The sequence below is a fragment of the Lissotriton vulgaris genome, unplaced genomic scaffold, assembly GCF_964263255.1.
Source record: "Lissotriton vulgaris unplaced genomic scaffold, aLisVul1.2 SCAFFOLD_871, whole genome shotgun sequence".
Classification (NCBI taxonomy): Eukaryota; Metazoa; Chordata; class Amphibia; order Caudata; family Salamandridae; genus Lissotriton; species Lissotriton vulgaris.
In genome coordinates this window covers 534,490-554,253 of record NW_028245531.1, presented here as the reverse complement: position 1 = coordinate 554,253, position 19,764 = coordinate 534,490, and the positions used below count along the sequence as shown (strand labels likewise).

The 19,764-nt window shown below is 44.6% G+C and overlaps 1 protein-coding gene across 1 annotated transcript in view; it reads right to left on the bottom strand.

Annotated features, from left to right (window-relative positions):
• Positions 1–19,764, bottom strand: part of LOC147666376 (5'-3' DNA helicase ZGRF1-like) — a gene marked incomplete at its 3' end in the record, with an annotated part of 444,183 nt that overhangs the window by 310,153 nt on the left and 114,266 nt on the right. Inside the window, exon 6 of the mRNA XM_086949098.1 lies at positions 9,218–11,525. Coding sequence (XP_086805224.1) covers positions 9,218–11,525 — 2,308 coding nt within the window. The remainder of the gene's footprint in view (positions 1–9,217; positions 11,526–19,764) is intronic.

Here is a 19,764-nt window from a genome sequence, read left to right as displayed (position 1 = left end):
ATAGATTCTGGTTGTTATCTCATGATTCCCTCTGCCTTGGTGCGAGTACTGCTTGATCTAGAACTGCAAAATTTCATACAATAATGGGCATTAATAAACTTCTATTGGATGCCCTCTGGAACCTGGTGCCTAGACTTTTGTGATTCCCCTGCAAACCTATCTCCTGCCACACACCAAGAGACATAGTTAATCAAGGACCTCTCGCACGTTTGCCAAGGAGCTGGGTGTCCCCCTAATATGGTCCGGTTGTTTCCATTGTTCCTACCTCAGTCTAACAATTTGACCACCCTATCACAAGATAATTGACTATGTTTCAGGTCCCTATTTCTTGAATACTTGAGACTGAAGCCATGTAAATGATGGGTTCTGTGGGCATATGTTCCATGTGTATTGATGTTTATAACTAAAGGAATGGCCTTTGGACTCTCAGTTTTTGTTTGCCTTTCATTGTTGCTACTTTGAAATTAGTAAGCAACCCCTTGGTCATGGGTAGGACAACCTCCCTCGGCAGTCAGCTCAATCTCCCGGGGCCCGGCAACGTGGAGCTCATCAGACAGTGGGTTCTTCCAGCCAGAAGGACCTCCATAGGCACAGCTTTTCACGTGACACATTGAACTCCGCATCTGCCTCCCTTCATCTGGCCTAGGACAGTGAAACTGAGGAGCCCCTAGTGGCATGGTTGCAGCAATGGAGTTAGAAGCCAATCCAAAGTAGCTGGGGTAACTGGAAAACAACAAAATTACTCAGTACAGAATTGGTGTCACTGGGGGACTCGACGGGGAATAAACTTAACAACAAGCTACCTTAGGACCCCAAGCTGTATAGACAGTGCCCTGGGGTCACTCAGCAGAGTATATACTAGCAAACAAGACCTTAATGTTAAGCATCAGCGACAGGCGTTAGGCAGGAGTTTGCATAACTATAAATGAAAACAATGCATCTCCAAAGCAGTAAATAGAAGCTTTTCTGCCTGTGTGCTAGAATAGAATCACTCTTTAGGCGGGTGGATACACCTATTGGCTATTGAAAAAGCAGCATGACAATAAAGAGCAAGTACTTCAAGCCGTTCAATATTTATATTCTTCCTATTTTTTTTTTACTGTCAAATAAGCTCTAGACTCAGCTAAAAAGGTCTGTAGCCACACCCAAAAACAAAGAAAAACTAACGAGTGCAACATAATGTACCACTGCCTTTACCCTGTTGATTTTCCACTTTAGGGATAACCCTCAACTGAAAAAGCATGGTAGATTCCAACACTAACAAGAGAGCCGCTTGCCTAAATTGACTCACAATAAGGAAAGAAAAAAAATCATGACATGGTTCAGGGGCATTAACAAGTTTTAACTTTGCAAGACAGCAATAAAAACACAACAAACCAAGCTCGCCATTCCATAAACCAAATATATGCTGCAGGAAGTGATAAATACATTCAATAGTAAAAAACAAAGATTGAACAGTACAAATAAAAATACAGAAATGAATTTCGAGAGAAAATAAATGGAGAGAAAAAGAAAGGATCACATTACAGCTGTACACAAATTGTTTTTTTTGTGTGCAAATATAGCTTTGAAATTGCGATTCTCATATTAGCATGACTAGAAAATCTGGATTTCATTAAAGACTCGGAGGCTAACATTATGCATTTAACTTTAATGCAGACCCAAGCAGCCGCATACATCACAATAGAAAAGGTTCCAATTAGAATAATGGCAACCCATAAAAGCCACGAGACACTAAAAATCAGCCTCTTTTAAATGAAAAAGAGATAAGTCCATACAAATTTGAGACATCAAACTCCAGGACAATCTTCAGAAGTAGAACAGATGAAGGAGGAAGAAGGATTCCATTGGTGGAAAGGAATTAATGAAGTGAAGGGATCAAACGAAGATAAGATGGTAAAACCGCCAATTAAGGATTATCTGAAAAGAGAAGGGAATTAGTTCAAGAATTTATCTATTTTAAAAAAAATATTCATAGATAATATACATAGGAAAAACATAATATAAAAAGGCATTACAATAAATTTTAATAAATAACATTGTCAATTGGAATGCCACCAGAGGTGGGAAGGAGGGATAATGTCAGCTTCCGAGTCTTTAATGAAATCCAGATTCTCTGGTCATGCTAATATGAGAATCACAATTTCATTACAAGATCGGAGGCTACATCATGCATGTTGGTAGCTATCTAAAACAACGTCAGACATGTGTTCAATAGGTTTGCAATAGTGAGGTGCAAAGGTGCTGGCATTAGACCAGTCAGCAGCTTTAAGGATGTCATCCAACTTACCTCCAGACCAGTGATTTACTGGCCATAGCACCTGTAAGGGAATGAGCTTGGAATTTGTTCAAATCAACACCAGCTAAACTCATTGCAGTCCTAATCCATCTAGCGATAGAAGAGGAGCTAATTTCTTTGTGGGGTTTAACAAAGGAAATAAGCAATTGATTAACACCCTGGAGGAAGATGAAGCATTCTGAGATCGTATTCCTTCATGAATTCTACAACGCAGAGATTGGGACAAATATCAAAACGAGGATAAAATATAGAGTCAGACATCGTCTTAGTTCTCCTATGAATGTCAAATTTAACACCAAACATATTATAAGAACGGTTAGTAATATCTAGAGCTCTGATATCAGAAGCTCTCCTGCAAGAAATTAGGCATAAAAGTGTAGCCAATTTAATAGAAAGGTTCTTCCTGTTAAGAAGAGAATTGGGAGGCCAATTATTGAAGAGATCGAGAATCAGATTAACATCCCAAAGAGTTTCACATCTGGCTTTAGGAGGTCTTCTTAAGCGGATACTTTTCATAACTCTACAGATGATGACATTTTTACCAATAGTCTTGCTGTTGACGAGGGCATGGCCGGTGAAAATAGCAGATCTAAAACAATTAATAGATCTGTAACTGAGGCCTCTCTCAAATTGTTCAACAAGGAAGTTGATTATGTCAACAATAGGAGCCTCCAAAGGATCCAGGTCCCTCTCCAAGCACCAACGTACCCAAAGTTTCCAGACCCTATTAGATCTGTAATGTGTGCCTGGTGCCCAAAATTCTCTGAGGGGAGTTGCAGCCGTCTCCGAAAGGCCTGAGATTTCGTTAGATCTCCTGATACTTTCCAGGCCAGAAGGGATAAACTCCCACTCTGAATAAGGGGATGAATTTAACCGTCTACGTCTATAAGAAGATCCCCTAGGGAAGGAATTAAAAAGGAAGACTGCAAGTCAGTTCTAGAACGGTCGGGAACCAGGCCTGAGAAAGCCAGAAGGGGGTTATCAATAGAAGGAAACACTGCTCCGGTCTCACTTTCTGAAGGATCCTCTGAATCATTGCGAAAGGAGGGAAAGCATACCCTCGGATTCCTTTCCAAGATTGAAGGAAGGCGTTGACAGCCAGAGCACCCGGGTCGGGCACCCAGCTGAAGTAACTCTTGAGTTGGAAGGTCAGTCTGCTTGCAAACAAGTCTACCTCCAAAGGCCCCCAAATGTTGTTCAGGGCATTGAAAACGGAAAGATTCAGTCGCCAATCGCTGTAATCTAGGAGAAACCTCGAGTTCAAATCTGCAGAGATGTTCGCCACTCCCGGAAGGTATTCCGCTTGGAGAGAGATCTTGTGTTCTAAACAGAACATCCAAAGTGTCTTGGCTAAACTGGAGAGGTCCGCAGATTTCGTCCCGCCCAAGCGGTTGATATAAGCCACTGCAGACACGTTGTCCATCTTTAGAATGACAGATCTCCCTTGAAGGGAATGTCTGAAACTCATAAGGGCGTACAGTCTGGCAGTCAATTCCAGGTAATTTATGTGGCGAAGAGATTTCTCCCGAGACCACATACCTCCAGTGTTTTAATTCAGTAGACAGGCACCCCAGCCATGAAGGCTTGCATCAGATTCCAAAATTAATTCTGGAGTTGAGCCAAAGATTGCCTTCCCATTCCATGCGTCTAGGTTGTTCAGCCACAAAGTAAATTCTGAACGAGCTTCCTGATCTAGGCAAATCCGATCTCGTACCAAAGCCCAGATCTCAGGGCTCTTGTTCGGATTCTCTGAAGGGCCCGATAATTGAGGGGTCCAGGAAAGATGGCCTGGATGGAAGATGAGAGGCCTAGGAGTCTGACTAATTCTCTGAGGGACAGGTCCTGACGTTTGAGAACATATCTTATTTATTTTCTGATTTTTGAGATCTTCTTTGAGGGAAGAAGAAGGCAATGTACTGTGTCTACAGTGAAACCCAGAAATTCTAAGGACCTCGAGGGAGTCAGGCATGACTTCTCCTTGTTTATGATAAAACCTAGGCTCTCTATGAGACTCATAGTAAAGTTCAGATCCTCGATCAATTGAGAGGAATCTTGTGCCATAATAAGGATATCGTCCAGATAAATGATTAGACGAATGCCCCTTGACCTCAGAAAAGAGATGACGGTTTTCATAACCTTGGTGAAGCACCAAGGGGCGGAAGAAAGACCAAAGGGGAGTGCCTGAAATTGGTAGAGGCGACTCTTCCAAATGAATTGAAGAAAGGGTTGATGGATTTCTGCCATAGGAATGGTAAAATAGGCATCCTTCAGATCCAGTTTGACTAGCCAGTCCCATTCTAGAAGTAAGTCTCTGAGAAGATGGATGCCCTCCATCTTGAAATGTCTGTACGTCAGAAACCTGTTCAGCTCCCTCAGGTTTATGACGGGTCTCCAACCCTTGTCCTTTTTTTCTACCAGAAAAAGGTTGCTTATAAAGCCTAGTTGTTCGATAGGGACCTCCAAAATTGCACCTTTTTGAATCATTGAGGAAATCTCCTCTTCTATAATACTTTGTTGGTCCGGCAACAGCGGTATTTCCTTTGGGAAGGATGTCTGGATAGGTGTCTATGAGAAATCTATCGTAAAACCTTTCACAGTATTTAGGACCCTAGAATCTTGAGTAATTAACTTCCAATTGTCCAAAAAATGTCTGAGTCTCCCGCCCACCTTTAAGGGGGAAGAAGGAGAAGGAGGAGGGAGAACACTCACCCGAGGATATATTTGGGTTATTTATTCCGTGTGATCTAAATCCCCTACCTCGTTGTCCTCTACTTCTTTGAGGGTAGAACTGTGGGACGTTGAATTTTTGGTAACGTTGTTGGTAACCTCTCCCGAATCCTTGCCCTCTGCAATAGGGCCTTTGGTTATACCGGCCGGAAGAGAGGCCCCGTCTTCCGGCTCTTCCAAAAAGGTTATTGTTAGTATTGAAGACTTTACGCATGATTTGTTGCGCCTTGTCAAGGGCTGTAAAAGTAGAAACATATTTGCCCAATGTTTTAATTAGCTCTTCTCCAAAAAGTAGTCCTTTAGTGCTCTTAGAGGGTTCCTTGTCGGCAAAGTCGCTCAATTTTGGGTTAATTTTAGTAAGGACAATCCTACGCCTCTCGGGATTGATGCTTGCATTGGAGTTACCTAGGAAGATGATAGCCCTCTGGCTCCATCCCCTAACCATCTCGGTGTTGAGATGAGTGCCTTGAGTGTGGCTTTCCTCGGCCGAGTCCAGGATCCTGATTAGAGGACCAAGGACGTCGAGGAGACGATCATGACAAGCTTTAGGGGATTTTTCCATCCCTTTCCTAGGGTCACGACCTAGTTTAAAAAGGAACTTTATCAGATCAGGGTCGAGATTAGGGATATAACAGGCTTTGTCTTCAACAGAAGGTCTTGAACATTCTGCCCCGAGTACGTTGCGTGTTTCCCTTTCTAAAGGATTCCTAATCTATTTTTTTATAAATTTGGCAAAGTGTTCCTGTGGAGACCATTCAGAGCTCCGAGGGTGTTTCAAATTTTAGTGGCAAGAACATTTCTTCACCCAACGAATTAAGGATCACGTCCTTAGAGGATGATGGTGAATCCTCAAATACATCTCCAAAGTCTTTATCCTCCTCGTTTAGATTGAGGACATATTCATCCAAAAATTCAGAATCATCTGAATTACCATCCTCTGTGCTATAAAGAGCATTTTTTCTTTGCGTGCTGCTTAGGAGACCTGTATCTCTTGTGCCGCTAAGGACAACCGGTTGATTTGAGGTGCGAGGACCTCCATTATTGGATGAGGTGCCAAGACCTCCTTTATTTAACGAGGTGCCAAGACCTCCCATGCTCTTCTAGACATTTCTGCACTTCTTTAATCTCTTGCCTTTTGAATCTGACACGACATGTGAAAAATAGGCAGTGTCCTCATCTGGAAGAGGGCGTTTAGAGGACATAAATTGCGAAAGGCTCTCTAGCATACAGGATTTCATCTCCTAATGTAAAACATTTTTAAAGGACTCATTGTCCAAACGCGCCGTAGGGGCAAACGCCTCGTCAGAGCTGGACATTGTGAGCAGACAGAGGGAAAGAGAAGGGAAGGCTTTTTAAAACAGAGAAAAAGGATTCAGAATAAAGTTGTCTGATGAAACAGTAGGAAATCCTCTTTTCTTTTTTGTATTAAAACATTAAATAAAGCCAAGATAAAGAAATGCCACTTGGGGTAATGCGTAGAGATCAACCGCTGAAAAGCTCGAGAGCTCAACTGTGAGAAGAGCTCGAGCGATCGACTTACATGTGGTTACCATGGATACCCTCCGGCCTCCGATCGGCTTAGCGATCAACTGGAGGCCGGAGGGGAAAAGAAAGGCCTCTAGGCAACGGGAGCACGCCGTGCACCCGCTGCCTCGGGCCGTTTCTCTAATCGCCCGCAGCGAGTTAGCAAAGCGGGGAGAGGAAGGTGGACAAAAACGGAAGACTCGGGGAGTGCCCCGGAGCGCGGTAGGCAAAAAAGGTTAACTCACCTTGTCACATCAAACGGACAGCCTGTTAAGAAAGATTGTTAAGACATCAAAAATAAAGCATTACGATTATGTGATAAACAAAGCACTACAATCGGTAAACAAGACGATAACGCAAGTCCCCGAACGGGGGGGGGATTGGGGAGAGACACACACGAGATAGCTAGTGATGGAAGGAAAGGAGTGCTTGGTAAATCTCCGTAAATTGGAGATTGGTAGTGGAAGGGGGTGTGGGTGGGGGATGGGCTATATAAGAAAAACACCCTGAAATGAAGAAATGGTTAAATAAGCACAAAACTAGTTGAATACAGTAAGAAAAAAGAAGAAAGTAAAATCAACTTATCCTGCTTGGAGCCGCATTTAAAAGAGGCTTATTGTTAGTGTCTCATGGCTTTTATGGGTTGCCATTATTCTAATTGGAACCTTTTCTATTGTGATGTATGCGGCTGCTTGGGTCTGCATTAAAGGCAAATGCATAATGTAGCCTCCGGTCTTGTAATGAAATTTGCAAGGGCAATGCCTTATTAGGAAGTAGTTCAATGAAATGGATCTGATCAGGTTCCCATTAAGAGGAAAAAAGCAGCCTGCATAAGGCTGCTCAAGTAAAACCCATGCAATTGCAGCTGAGGCCACAGAACCAGAATCTCAAAGCTCATCAATGCATTTAGGGATAAACCTGCGCCTGATTCAATCGGAGGGGTATAAAAGTCGCATACCTCTTAATATGCTGGCATGCAGATCGCAGCGAGAGTAGTTCCCTAGCAGAATATTAACAGTGAACAATCGGCCTGCCAAAATATCGAGACCATAATGTCGACTATCATCAGCAGTGTAATGAGGAGCTGCGCTGTCTCAGGGCAAGATCCAAAATGCTTGCTCTGAGGTGTCTAAAGCTCAAAGATATAACTCGGAATTTCTAACTCCCAGGAAATGCATGAACCTCAGACAGAACAAGTCGGAAACAGCGAGAAGCAATCTCTGCTCACTGTTTCCGACTTGTGCGGTCTACATTTCTTGCATTAACTCAAACAAATTCTGAGTTATATATTGGAACTTTAGACACCTCAAATGCAAAAAATCTGGCACTCTGCCCTGTATGAGCTGGCGCACCTGGTCATGACAAGGCCTCAGAAAATTGCGAAGGTGACTATATGTTGAAAATTGGTGTGGGAGCACACTGCTTCACCTCCCAGCAGGGTCGCCCCTAAGCATCATGGTAGATGCAGTCCGACAAGCGAGTACACTTGCAAAGTCTTTAGAGTGTTTCACCAGGTGGGTGCAAATTAGTGCTGGCCATCTCTGGACACGTGTTTCTAGATTATTATCTGTCATCAGCAGAGATTAGGCATTATTTGGGGTTGCTGAGCAGGCTGCCGTATCCTTGGAACGTAGTATCTCTCCAGGCGCGCGCAGGTGCCTCTCCACGAGCTCGTCAGCCCACAGCGGCTCGAGGGAGCCTTCAAGTAGAAAATTGGTGTGGGAGCACACTGCTTCACCTCCCAGCAGGGTCGCCCCTAAGCATCATGGTAGATGCAGTCCGACAAGCGAGTACACTTGCAAAGTCTTTAGAGTGTTTCACCAGGTGGGTGCAGATTAGTGCTGGCCATCTCTGGACTATATGACAATAGGTTAACTACATGTAACTACATATGACCTGGCTATATATATATATATATATATATATATATATATAAACATGTATCTTTAAAGCAGGTAAATGTGGAGCTAAGCACAGTAAGTCCATATCTAACTTCTCAATGTTTCCGGTAGTTGATGTTTTGGCATGTACATATTATACCATAGCGAGTATGTGTAAACAGATCATACCCTATCAAGCATCCAAATCTTCACCACTTTTGTTTTACCTCTCATCGTTTATTTCGAAATCACAGTTCAGACACTGAAGGAAGATTAAATGTTATGCCTGCATATAGCAATGAAGGAAATTCAATGTAATACTGTTTAGGCTTTCATTACAGGTTAGAGAAGACGAGAGAAAAACCAGAGATACAAAGGAATACAGCGAAAAAGTAATGGAAACAAAGGCAAAACTAAAAAGAAAGGAAATAAAGTATAGTTAGTGGGAAAGAGAAGAAGGGGAATAAGCAAACAGAGAAAAAGAGTATATAGGAAAGGAACAAAGAAAAGGATGAACATGAAAGAATGATCAGAGGATAGTGAAGAAAAAAAGTGAACAAAACTGTGACTTGAAACTCCTTCATCATACATTGGTTGTGCCCATCGAATTAAATGTATACTGGGGAAAGGAGTGGTTAACACTTATATCTAAAAAAGGGGTCAGTGGAAATTAGGTAGTATACAAAGCAGAAATGAGAGAATTAGGGATTTCTTGGGATGGAAACTGCTGCACAAATCAGCATACAGTGTGCTCGAGAACAATTATAAACAAGTATCTACCACAAACCTTCCATGCCTCTAGCATAATCAGAGCTCGATTCAACACTGCTACTGCCAGTCACCACACCCATGGTTTCTTCTTCCAAGTGCTTCAAGCTTTCTAAGGCTGTGCTATGTGCACCAAGAGACCTCAGAAGGCCAATGCCATTTCCAAGATCAGAAAGTCTGGCTGATTCAACAGTACTTGCCATGTCTTCTTGGACACGTAGCAAATCATGTCCTCCCTCCACAGCCGGTTGGGATGTTGTGGAAAAAGCAGGCAAGTCTTTCATTTTATCTAACCAAGTACATGCTACATTGGGCTCGACATTAACATACTGGTGCAACTCAGACGAATCTTTAGCTTCCAATGGTAGTTCTACAACCAAATTGTCTGATGCAAGATTATTTTCCCAAGAATTCCATAAAGAACCATCTACATGATTATTACTTTTGGCCAATACATCCACTTCCTCAGGCCCTTGGCTCATGACTGATGTGGTTTCTGAAGTAGAAGAAATTGATATGGGTTCAGCTTCAGCCAACTCCTCAAATTTAGATTCACAAAGTCCTGAGCACACAGAAGCTCTGTCGCAATCATCATCCACTAACAACGGGCTGTCAACACTCATAGAGTGGTCATCAGCATCATTCTTGTCATCTGGGCTAATTGTTTTGATCACATTTGTCTTCTCTGAAAAATGTTCAGTTCCTGAATGTGAATAGTCAACCAATGAAATAGATGCAGGAGGGTCTTTTCCACTTTTTCGCAATTCTGGAAGAGTTTTTGAACTATCTGGGGAATGTAATATGTCCCCAATCACTGGGGATACTGAGATACTATCCCCAGCCAGGTTTTCTGCAAGAGGAAGGCTTTTAATAAGACACTGTTCTCCCTGACTGCCTTCATTTTCAACAGGATCTCTTTTACAAGTTAGGTCCTCATGTTTGCCCATTTCTTCTCTTGAAGTGCCTTCTGAACTGTGCGTAGGCATGCTGGTAACCTGTGAGTCTTCCTCTTCTGTGTTATCAAAATCAAAGCTATCCATCAGATTAAAAGTGATCTCTGAAAATTCATCATCTGTATCATTGAAGCCATCAGATATAATACATTGCTCCTTCGTCATTTCACCTGCAGATTTGTTTGGTGGCTTTTGGCTGCCACAACTTACATTTTCTGAATGTGACCTGTGCATTTGGTTGTTTTCACACAGTGACTCATTATCATACTTTCTATAGCAGGTATCTGCCTTTTGATCTATCCGGTCGTTCAATTTGCCGGAGCTACTAACATTTTCATTCATGCTCACATCGGTGAGAGATTCTTTGGTATACATTCCTTCAAGATTGATACCTAGTGATGAGGAGCATGTAGATGTTTCAAGTTGCATGTTTATATTTGATTCAAATGCTGTTTCTGTTTTCCTTTGGAGGTTATCAGCGTAATGTTTGTAGTTAAAAGGATTTCTAGTAGTCATACTGCTCATGGGAGAAGAGGATATCTCATTGCCTATATTGGAATCTTTGTTTATCTGCCTGTGGTTGTTATCTAATAAGTTTTCACTAGTGGCCTTCAAGAACTCTTCTCCTGCATTAGATCCGGAACAATTACCACTCACAAGGTCAAAGTGGTCATGCTTGGTTTCGTCTACGAGAGTACATTCATTCTTATTGCTGGGTGCATCCTTAGAGTGTTTAGGCAAATACACATCCCACTTGCTTTTTTTGGAAATCGACTTAATCATTAAATCGCCTGATTGGCATTCTCGTTGCATGTTTTCTTTGGTCTTCCTTTCAACAGGGCTTAAAAGGTCAGCTGCAGTTGTGTCCTGGTGTTTGGAAAAGCTGTTTCTAAACTCTGAAGTTTTCACTTCTGTACTCAACATACTCGGTTTGGAGTTTAAAAGTGCTAAAATCTGTGCTTTGCTCCGTATATGATGCGAGATGCCCATTCCCCCGGTGGGTCTAGAGAACTCTGTTGAGTGCAAGGTAGTTGCTTCAGATCGTTCCTGCCTAGTAGTCCCAACAATAGCATCAGAATTGCAGTGCTCGTCATTCAGCGTCATTTGTTCTACGGGGTCAACATGGCTAGGAGAGAACAGTGCAGAAAGAGACGTGGCCTGCCCATCATCCGGCAGAAGAGGCAACTTAACAAATGCACCAACTTCTTCCTGAAAATTTGACTGCATGTTTTTGCCATATGGAGCAGCAAATAAAGGAGACGTATGGTAGAGGTGTGACGGCAAGGCAGTGCAAGGCCGTTTTGCAGAAGAACTGCTTGATACATCACTATGATCTACATCTTTACATGGAAGAGGGCGCGGTCCAAGAAAACCCTACAGGAGAAAAAAGAGAAATTCTTGTGAATAATTTGTTCAGACCCATCGTTAGCTTCAGGAGAGCAAACGGTAAGGGAACATCAGAAATTGCATACCTATCTTTATGCACAGTTTCAAAGTCAATCTTACTTTTGGCAGTTCAGAAAGCATGAAATGTAAATCAAAAGTTCTGATAGCATGACCTCAGTAATAACAGAAAATTGATCAAATATTGTTGTGTGCAATCAGTTGCTAGGAGATAGATCCATGAATGCTAACAGGAATATTACACATGGTCGGTCTTTGTGAAAAGTGTTATGTTTGAGAAGTGGAGTACATCTAATAAGAATTAGGCTACTCAATGGAAGGAATCCGGCTGATAGTTTAACAAATATGCCACAAACAATCCTAGTATCTTAAAAGTTTTGATGCAAGCTATCACTTATACTATAAAATGGATGGATGGATGTATGTTATGATTGGCATACATGTCAAGTCAAGTCAAGTCAGATAATTTATATAGCGCACTACATACCCAGAGGGTCTCAAGGCGCTTAGGAAGGGGAGGGGGATTATTTGTCGAATATCCACGTTTTAAGTTGCTTTCTGAATGCTAGGTGGTTCTGAGTAAGGCGAAGGTCAGCGGGGAGTGAGTTCCACGTTTTGGCAGCCAGGTATGAGAAGGATCTGCCTCCCATGGTGGTCTTATTGATGCGAGGTACAGTGGCGAGGGGGGGTGTAGAGCGGTGAAGAGCGTAGTTGGCGGGGGGGGTGTAGAAGGACAGTCGTGAGTTGAGGCATTCTGTTCCGATGTCGTAGAGTGATTTGTGTGCGTGGGTTAGCAGTCGGAAAGTGATTCTCTTATTGACGGGCAGCCAGTGGAGGTCTTTCAGGTGGCCAGAGATATGTTCTTTGCGCGGGATGTCTAATATGATCCTGGCTGAGGCGTTTTGGATTCGTTGGAGTTTCTTCTGGAGTTTAGCGGTAGTACCTGCGTAGAGGGTGTTTCCGTAGTCCAGTCGGCTCGTGACCAGAGCGTGGGTGACTGTTTTTCTGGTTTCGGTGGGGATCCAGCGAAATGTTTTTTTGAGCATGCGAAGAACGTTGAAGCAGGATGAGGAGACGGCGCTGACTTGTCTGTTCATTGAGAGTGAAGAATCCAGGATGACGCCTAGGTTCCGTGCGTGGTCTGTCGGGATGGGTGCTTTTCCAAGGGCTTCCGGCCACCAAGAGTCGTCCCATGCAGAGGGGGATGTACCTAAGATGAGGACTTCTGTTTTGTCTGAGTTCAGTTTCAGACGGCTTTGTTTCATCCATTCGGCAACTTCTTTCATTCCTTCGTGTAGGTTAGTTTTGGCGGTGCTGGGGTCATTGGTGAGAGAAAGGATTAGTTGAGTGTCATCCGCGTAAGAGATGATGTTGAGGTTGTGTTGGCGGGCGATGGCTGCGAGGGGGCTCATGTATACGTTGAAGAGTGTGGGGCTGAGTGAGGATCCTTGTGGTACTCCACAGATGACTTCAGTGGCCTCGGACTTGAATGGTGGAAGGCGGACTCTCTGGGTTCTTCCGGTGAGGAACGAGGTGATCCATTCAAGTGCTTTTCCTTGTATTCCGATGTTATTGAGGCGTTGTAAAAGGGTGCTGTGGCAGACTGTGTCGAATGCTGCAGAGAGGTCAAGGAGGATGAGGGCGACTGTGTCTCCATTGTCTAGTAGAGTTCGAATGTCGTCTGTTGCTGCGATGAGGGCGGTCTCAGTGCTGTGTTTTGCTCGGAAGCCAGATTGTGAGGAGTCAAGGGATTTGTTGGCTTCGAGGAAAGCGGCGAGTTGGTTGTTGACAGCTTCATTGTTTTGGGTTACAACACTTATTTGTTGTCTGTCAATTGCAGCAATATACCTATCATCATGAACGTCTGCATTAAAAAAATATGCTTTTCCTGTCTTGCTTTGAGTAACACACCTCTCCTTCTAGTCATACCTCTCAGCCCACCAAGCCTACAGAAATAATCCTCAATACGATAACCCAGCAATTTCCGAATTCATGTACATCTTTGAAAATTGGCGACAACGCCATATGAATAATACTATATTCTCTGTGCATTAGCCTAACAAAATAAGAAATTTAAAGAAATTTAAAAAGCGACATTAAGAACAACGTAGCACTTGTGGTGCTGGCACTCATGAGGTAGACTTAATAACCACTAGGGCAAATCAATACAGTTCAAGGAAAGTGCTTGAAGTTTTTTCTCAAACATGATGACCATCTCGCCAACTATCAGTATACATACACACAACATTAGTTGATCAGACTCACAAAGCTCAAAGGCTGGTGACGCATACTAGGAAACGAGCCAAAGCTCTACTGTTTTCCGATTCGTGCTTTGCATCCTGATACAGTGACTTCGCACACTCAGATACATGCAGGACAGCCTGAACCAGCAGGTGCACGCTCTTAGTTATATGAGGCGTAACTTCAATCACAAGCCTCCCAGCTTTAACAACCCTGTAACCTGCCTCTGTCACACTTGTCACAGCCTCTGCCATGCTCCACACTCCCTGAATCAATTATGCTCCACATCCTTCAGCAGTGCACTGCACATCCGCATTCCCTTCCTGCACACCTTGAGCGATACAACATGCACACACTCACCTAACTATTACATACTGCCAGCTATGCTCCACACGCCCACAGCCACTCTTTACAAACTACACTTGGCACACCCTCAACCATGCTCTGCACACTGTCCACTTCTCCTCGTGCACACAATTATATTTTCTTTAGTGACGCTTTACCATTTCAGCAACTGCCGGCATCGACTAACATCCTTTAAGTTTTTTGTAGTTGCTAATTCTTTTAATGTTTTTAGAATGCACTTAATATGTGTTCTCAATTTTATACTTTGCTCTACCTCTTTTTCTCTTGAAAAGACCAACCTGTCACTCGGCAGGTGATGGAGAGTCCTTTTCGGTGGTTGAGGAGAGGGAAACGTATCTGAAATTGTAGGGAGTGACGGGAGACACCTTTGAGAATGCGTTCCACTTCCTGGAGGAGAGCTACGGGAGTGGACATCAATGAAGGAAGTACATTGCTGCATGCAGTGCACAGGTCTCAAACAACAACATGTACTGGCAAAGCGAATACACTTGGTGTTGGTTACCAGCGTTTTGGCTTTGACAGTGCTAGTTTTGTACAAACCTTTATTTTTTGGGAAAAAGTAATGAGTCATCTGCGTTACTGAAGGACTTAGCCCTCTCTGTGGTGGTCATCCTCAAACTTTTTGCCTTCACCCTCCTGTTTTCTGAACCTCTGTTTGTTGGCTGCTAGGGCCCTGCGCACTTTACCACTGCTAACCAGTGCTAAATTGCTTGCTCTCTCTCCTTTACACGCTTATAACCAATTGTCACCATTAATTTACTTGAAAGCCTCTAGTAAAGTTGTACAACATGTACCCAGGGCCTGTAAATTAAATACTACTAGTAGACCTGCAGCACTGATTCTGCCACCCACGTAAGTAGCCTTTTTAAACATCTCTCATTGCAGCCTGTGTGCAGTTTTTAACTGCCATTTCAATCTGGCAAAATACACCTTTTTAACAGACCTAAACTTTCCTATTTGATACATATAAGTCACCCCTAGATTAAGCCCTAAATAGCAGACAGGGCAGGGTGCATTGCATTTAAAAGGTTGGTCATGTACTTTTAAGTTTTACATGTCCTAGTAACTCTCAAATTAGTTTTTAACTAGTGTCAGGCCTACCTCTCCAATAGGATAACATTGGGTTACCTGATTATATTTAATAACGGCTATCTTTTGAGTAGGAGAAGGCAGGAAAGTCCTGTTTGGTGCCTTAAACATTGTAAATTAAAACCCTTTTTAATAGTAAAATCAGATTGTAAATCAGAATTCTGAAAATGCCCCATTTGGAAATTTTTCATTTTCTTGCCCTAAACATTTAACGACTGCAGCCTATTCCTGGTTCACATGACTAAATGTAATTGGCCTTTGTGTATGCCTCCCAGATAGCATCACAATAGATGGTCTGGCTGCTGGTAGGAAAGGTGGGTGGGGGGAACGGTGGAGCTGCCACCTACCACACATGCACTTCACAGGCACTGGTCCAGCACAGTCAAAAAGCGCTTCACACTAGCTTACTGTGCCTCCGACAGACAGGGACCAGGGCAGGGAGGCAGGAAATTCCAGACACCTCTGTCACTTCAAAGGAGGCAAGGAAGATAAAAACGGGACCCTCGGTCTCACTCTGCAGTACCCTCCTAGACCTGTGGATACTACAGTAGAAGGACGACCTGATGCTTGAGGCCTGCCCTGCTTAGTGTAAAGGAAGGACCTGCACCCTTCATCCCAGGTTGACGTGACTCCGAAAGTCAGCTGCCTGACCTCCTGTTCTGTGCTACAGGGACACAACAGGTCTTAGAGACCTCTCTGTAACTGCCCAGCTGGCCTGCTGCAACTGGACCTGCCTGCACCTAGCTGAGCACTACTAGCCTCTGCTGGAGTGGGTTCCCAATACCCAAGAGCTTCCTTCCAGGCAGTGCCTTGTTTGTCAGGGATCTCATCTGGAGACTACTTGAGCCTGCACCTCACAATGACCCTGCTAATGATATTAACAACCCAATTACTAGCCATCACACTCCTACAAGTGTAACATTTCGGACTATTTCAGGCCCCAGAGCTATATAAATGGCTTGGGCAGCAGGGAATAGTCATTTTTAATGTATATTGCATTACGAATCTCTAAATTAGCCAGACAGCACCACCTTGTGGCAGACTGCACAAGCACCTGTGTTGACAATTAAGTGCCAGTGCTGTGCACCGAAAACCACCGGATCAAATTAAGCACTGCTCCGAGGTCCTGGACCCTTGGTGTGGCATCAGTTGAGCTACTACTAAAAGAAAAGAAATCCTGAAGTTTGGGGATTTTTGCGACCGTGAACAGGCTCGTTCACACAAAGATCTTGCCCCCGTGACAACTGGCAACATAAAGCTCTGGTGAACGTGGCTCTTCGAGCTACAGCGATGACCCCCAATGCGAGATCCGCCCTTTAAGGTACAGCTTCGACAGCCTGCAGTGACTGCCAACGTGATCCTTGAGCAATGACTCTCCGCGATGCCAGATAGGATCTTGGTAGTTGGACCTGGCACTTTTGGCAGGTTCACCCCGAAACTTTTTGCATTTTCCTAGCTTGTTTCTGTAACCTGGTGTTGGTGATTTTAGGCCTCTGCGCACTTTTCACTGTGGTCCAGTGCAAAGTGCGTGCGCTCTCTGTGTATGTGCGGTGAGAGTGGCCTGCCCTCCCATAGGAATGCTTGGGGAATAGGTGTGTCCATGGTAGTTCCTGATGTGTGGGGAGTGCAGGGGCGAGTTTGGTATGTGCGAACTCGTGAGATTAAATGCTGCGCGATGATGAGCACAGATTTAATGTGTCTAGTGGAGAAGTGCCACTTTTAGAAGTTTTTAATAATAAACAAAACAACTGCCAATACTGTTCTCCTTATGACCTATTATTTTTCACAGCACAATGGAATCAAACCAGAGTGGGTTCCAAGACTAATTGTTCAGTCAGATTGAATCATCATTTAGTTTTATTCACTTTAAATGCATTTGTCAATTATTTTATACACTTTTTTACAAATCTTTACATCCCTGCAATTAAAAACATTATATACAATCAATAATAAAAACAATTCGAGCACAATACAAAGCATACATTAATTCTCAACCAATCCAAGCATTCCACATTCACCTAGAAAATGCTGTATAAATGAAGGGGCTGTGTCTCCATGAAGTTGTTCTGCTTTTGGGGGCTGATCCTGCAGGGCGTGCTGCTGCTGGGGCCCAGGAGGGCTTGGCAGGAGGCTGCCTCCCTGAGCCCAGCTATGCCCTGGAACCTTTTTTTTGGCTGGGACCCTTTTGCTTTGTTTGGGTATTCATAGGGACTGTGTGCCTCTGTCCATGGTGCCTGGTGAGCACTTTGCTTTGCTCTCTACCAAGCACCCAGTTTCCTCTGTGGGGCCTTACTTTTGATGGCCCTTTGAGCGCGATGCCTTACTTTTATTTCCCCCAGGGGAAAAGGGTGCACAAGGGCTCCACAGGGTGGTGCTGCACACCCTCCCGAGGGAATCCAGACGTAGGGATTTCCCCATGCTGGAAGGGAGAAAGGCGGGAGGCACCGCACTTGATGCTGCCTAAAAAAAAGCGGGTGCCCACCCCGCATACTGGTGCTGTTATTTTACTGCGTGTGCCCACCACGCAGTACTGCCGCCTTTCTAATTTATTTGTATCACAGGAGCCTACCCCGCATTCAACACTGGCAAAATCACCGCTGTCCGCCAAGGCTGAAGTCAAGCAGCCTCCTGCCTGTCCTGTAGCGGGACTTCCGCCTTCCACAGGAAGCCCGCGCCCACGGAGTTGCCGGAAGAAGAAGCAGTGCAAGTGTTGCGGGGCTCCCATGCACTGAAGGGAGCCCCGGAAGAAGAGTTGGCCCGGAGCCTTGAAGGCTCCACATCCTAAGTCCCGGTCCCGAGATGGGGGAACGGGTGAAGACTGGCGCGGAGAGAGAGGACGGGCTATCATGAGGTGAGAGAGCCCTGCAATGGCCACCATTTGTGTCCTGAGGAGAGGGGGCGCAAGGCACGTTGCCGGTGCCTGCCCCCCCCCCCCTACGCATCGGGAGAAGAGTCCCCCGCGCCAGAGCCTGGTAAGGAGAGGGCTTGGGGGTGTTGGTTCCGTGAGCAGCCCCACTTGGCAGCGGGCCGCTCCAACAGTGATGGTGGTATTTTAAAGAGCCAGATGGCTCCAACGCTCCAGGGGGCTTTTATTTCTTAAAGGGGCCAGAGTGGCCCAGGGGCAGTGATTGTCCCTCAGAGCCCCGTGGGGCTTCCATGTTTAAAGGGCCAGAGGGGCCCATGCTTTATTGCCCCCGGGCAAGTTTGTTCTCCTGTTTTGGGGCGCATAATTAGTTTAGGAGCCAGAGTGCTCCAAGGGACATCTTTATTCACAGAGCCCCGTGTGGCTCCAGCCTTTACATAGTTGTTCCAGAGCCTAGATGGCTCCAACGTGGTGCCTCATGATTTCTAGAACCTATTTGCTCCAACCTTTGGCGCAGTTCGTTCTAAGGGCCAGTGAGGGCCCATGCCGCAGTTTTGCGTTTACAGCTGCCCAGCAAGTAGTGGGCAGCTGCACCGTTTAGGTATTTCTTTCAGGGGACATGTTCTTTTGAACCTAGGAGTGGGACGCACTCCTTCACCCTACCTTGGCCTCCACAGCTGCGCAGCACTTCGTGCCAGCTGCATCGTTTAGGCCTCCCAGTTATTGTTCTCAGCTGCCCGGCAAGTAGTGGGCAGCTGCAACGTTTAGGTTTGCGCAGATGGCGCAACCCTGACTAGTGCTACCTTGGCAGCGCGCCCTGACATTCTGGACACAGGGCATTTGAGCCCCTTCTTGGATGGCCAGTTGGCCAGGGGGGCTGGTAGATGGACAGGGTGCAAGGCCCTAATGTGATTATGTGCTGAAGTGATTTTGGTGTTAGGAAATGTAATGCATTCAGTATGTTTTACGCACCCCGTTTGATACCTCTAGATTTGGTTCATGATTATGAGGTTGCCTTGCATTTCATGTGGTTATGTTAGTGAGATGATGTTTTACTCTGTGATTTACGCCCCTAATGTGAGTTATACGTAGGAGGTAGGGTCTAATGTGTTTAGACTAGAGAGGAGATTGCATAATGTGTTTATGCTGGTGAGGTTGGCGCAGGATGTAAATCGCGCCGGATGTGAACCTGCATATGTAATTCATGTTACAGGTTGAGGTGGAGTACAGTGATTACCAGTGGTTACTGGTTGTATGTTTATGATCTATTTTACTTTTACCAAGTTTGCTTTGTGATGGTTCTGACAGTGGCCCTGTCCTGTGTAAATATTCCCTTGTGAATATTGCCTGTGCCAGCTGGCCCAGTGTATATTATGTGTTTACTATTCTAATGTGTTATGAGAATACAAAGGCTATGTTTTATATAACCTTGTGTGGAGTTCCTTTTGTGGTGTGCCTGGGATGTTGTTCCTGTGTGCGTGCGCAAATGCTTTACACATTGCCTCCGGGATAAGCCTGACTGCTCGTGCCAAGCTACCAAGGGGTGAGCAGGGGTTATCTTTGGCGTGTAACTCCCTTGCCCTGACTAGAGTGGTGGTTTCTGCCTGGCTTTGGCGCAAGTCTTAGCCAACCAGAGATTCCACTTCTAAC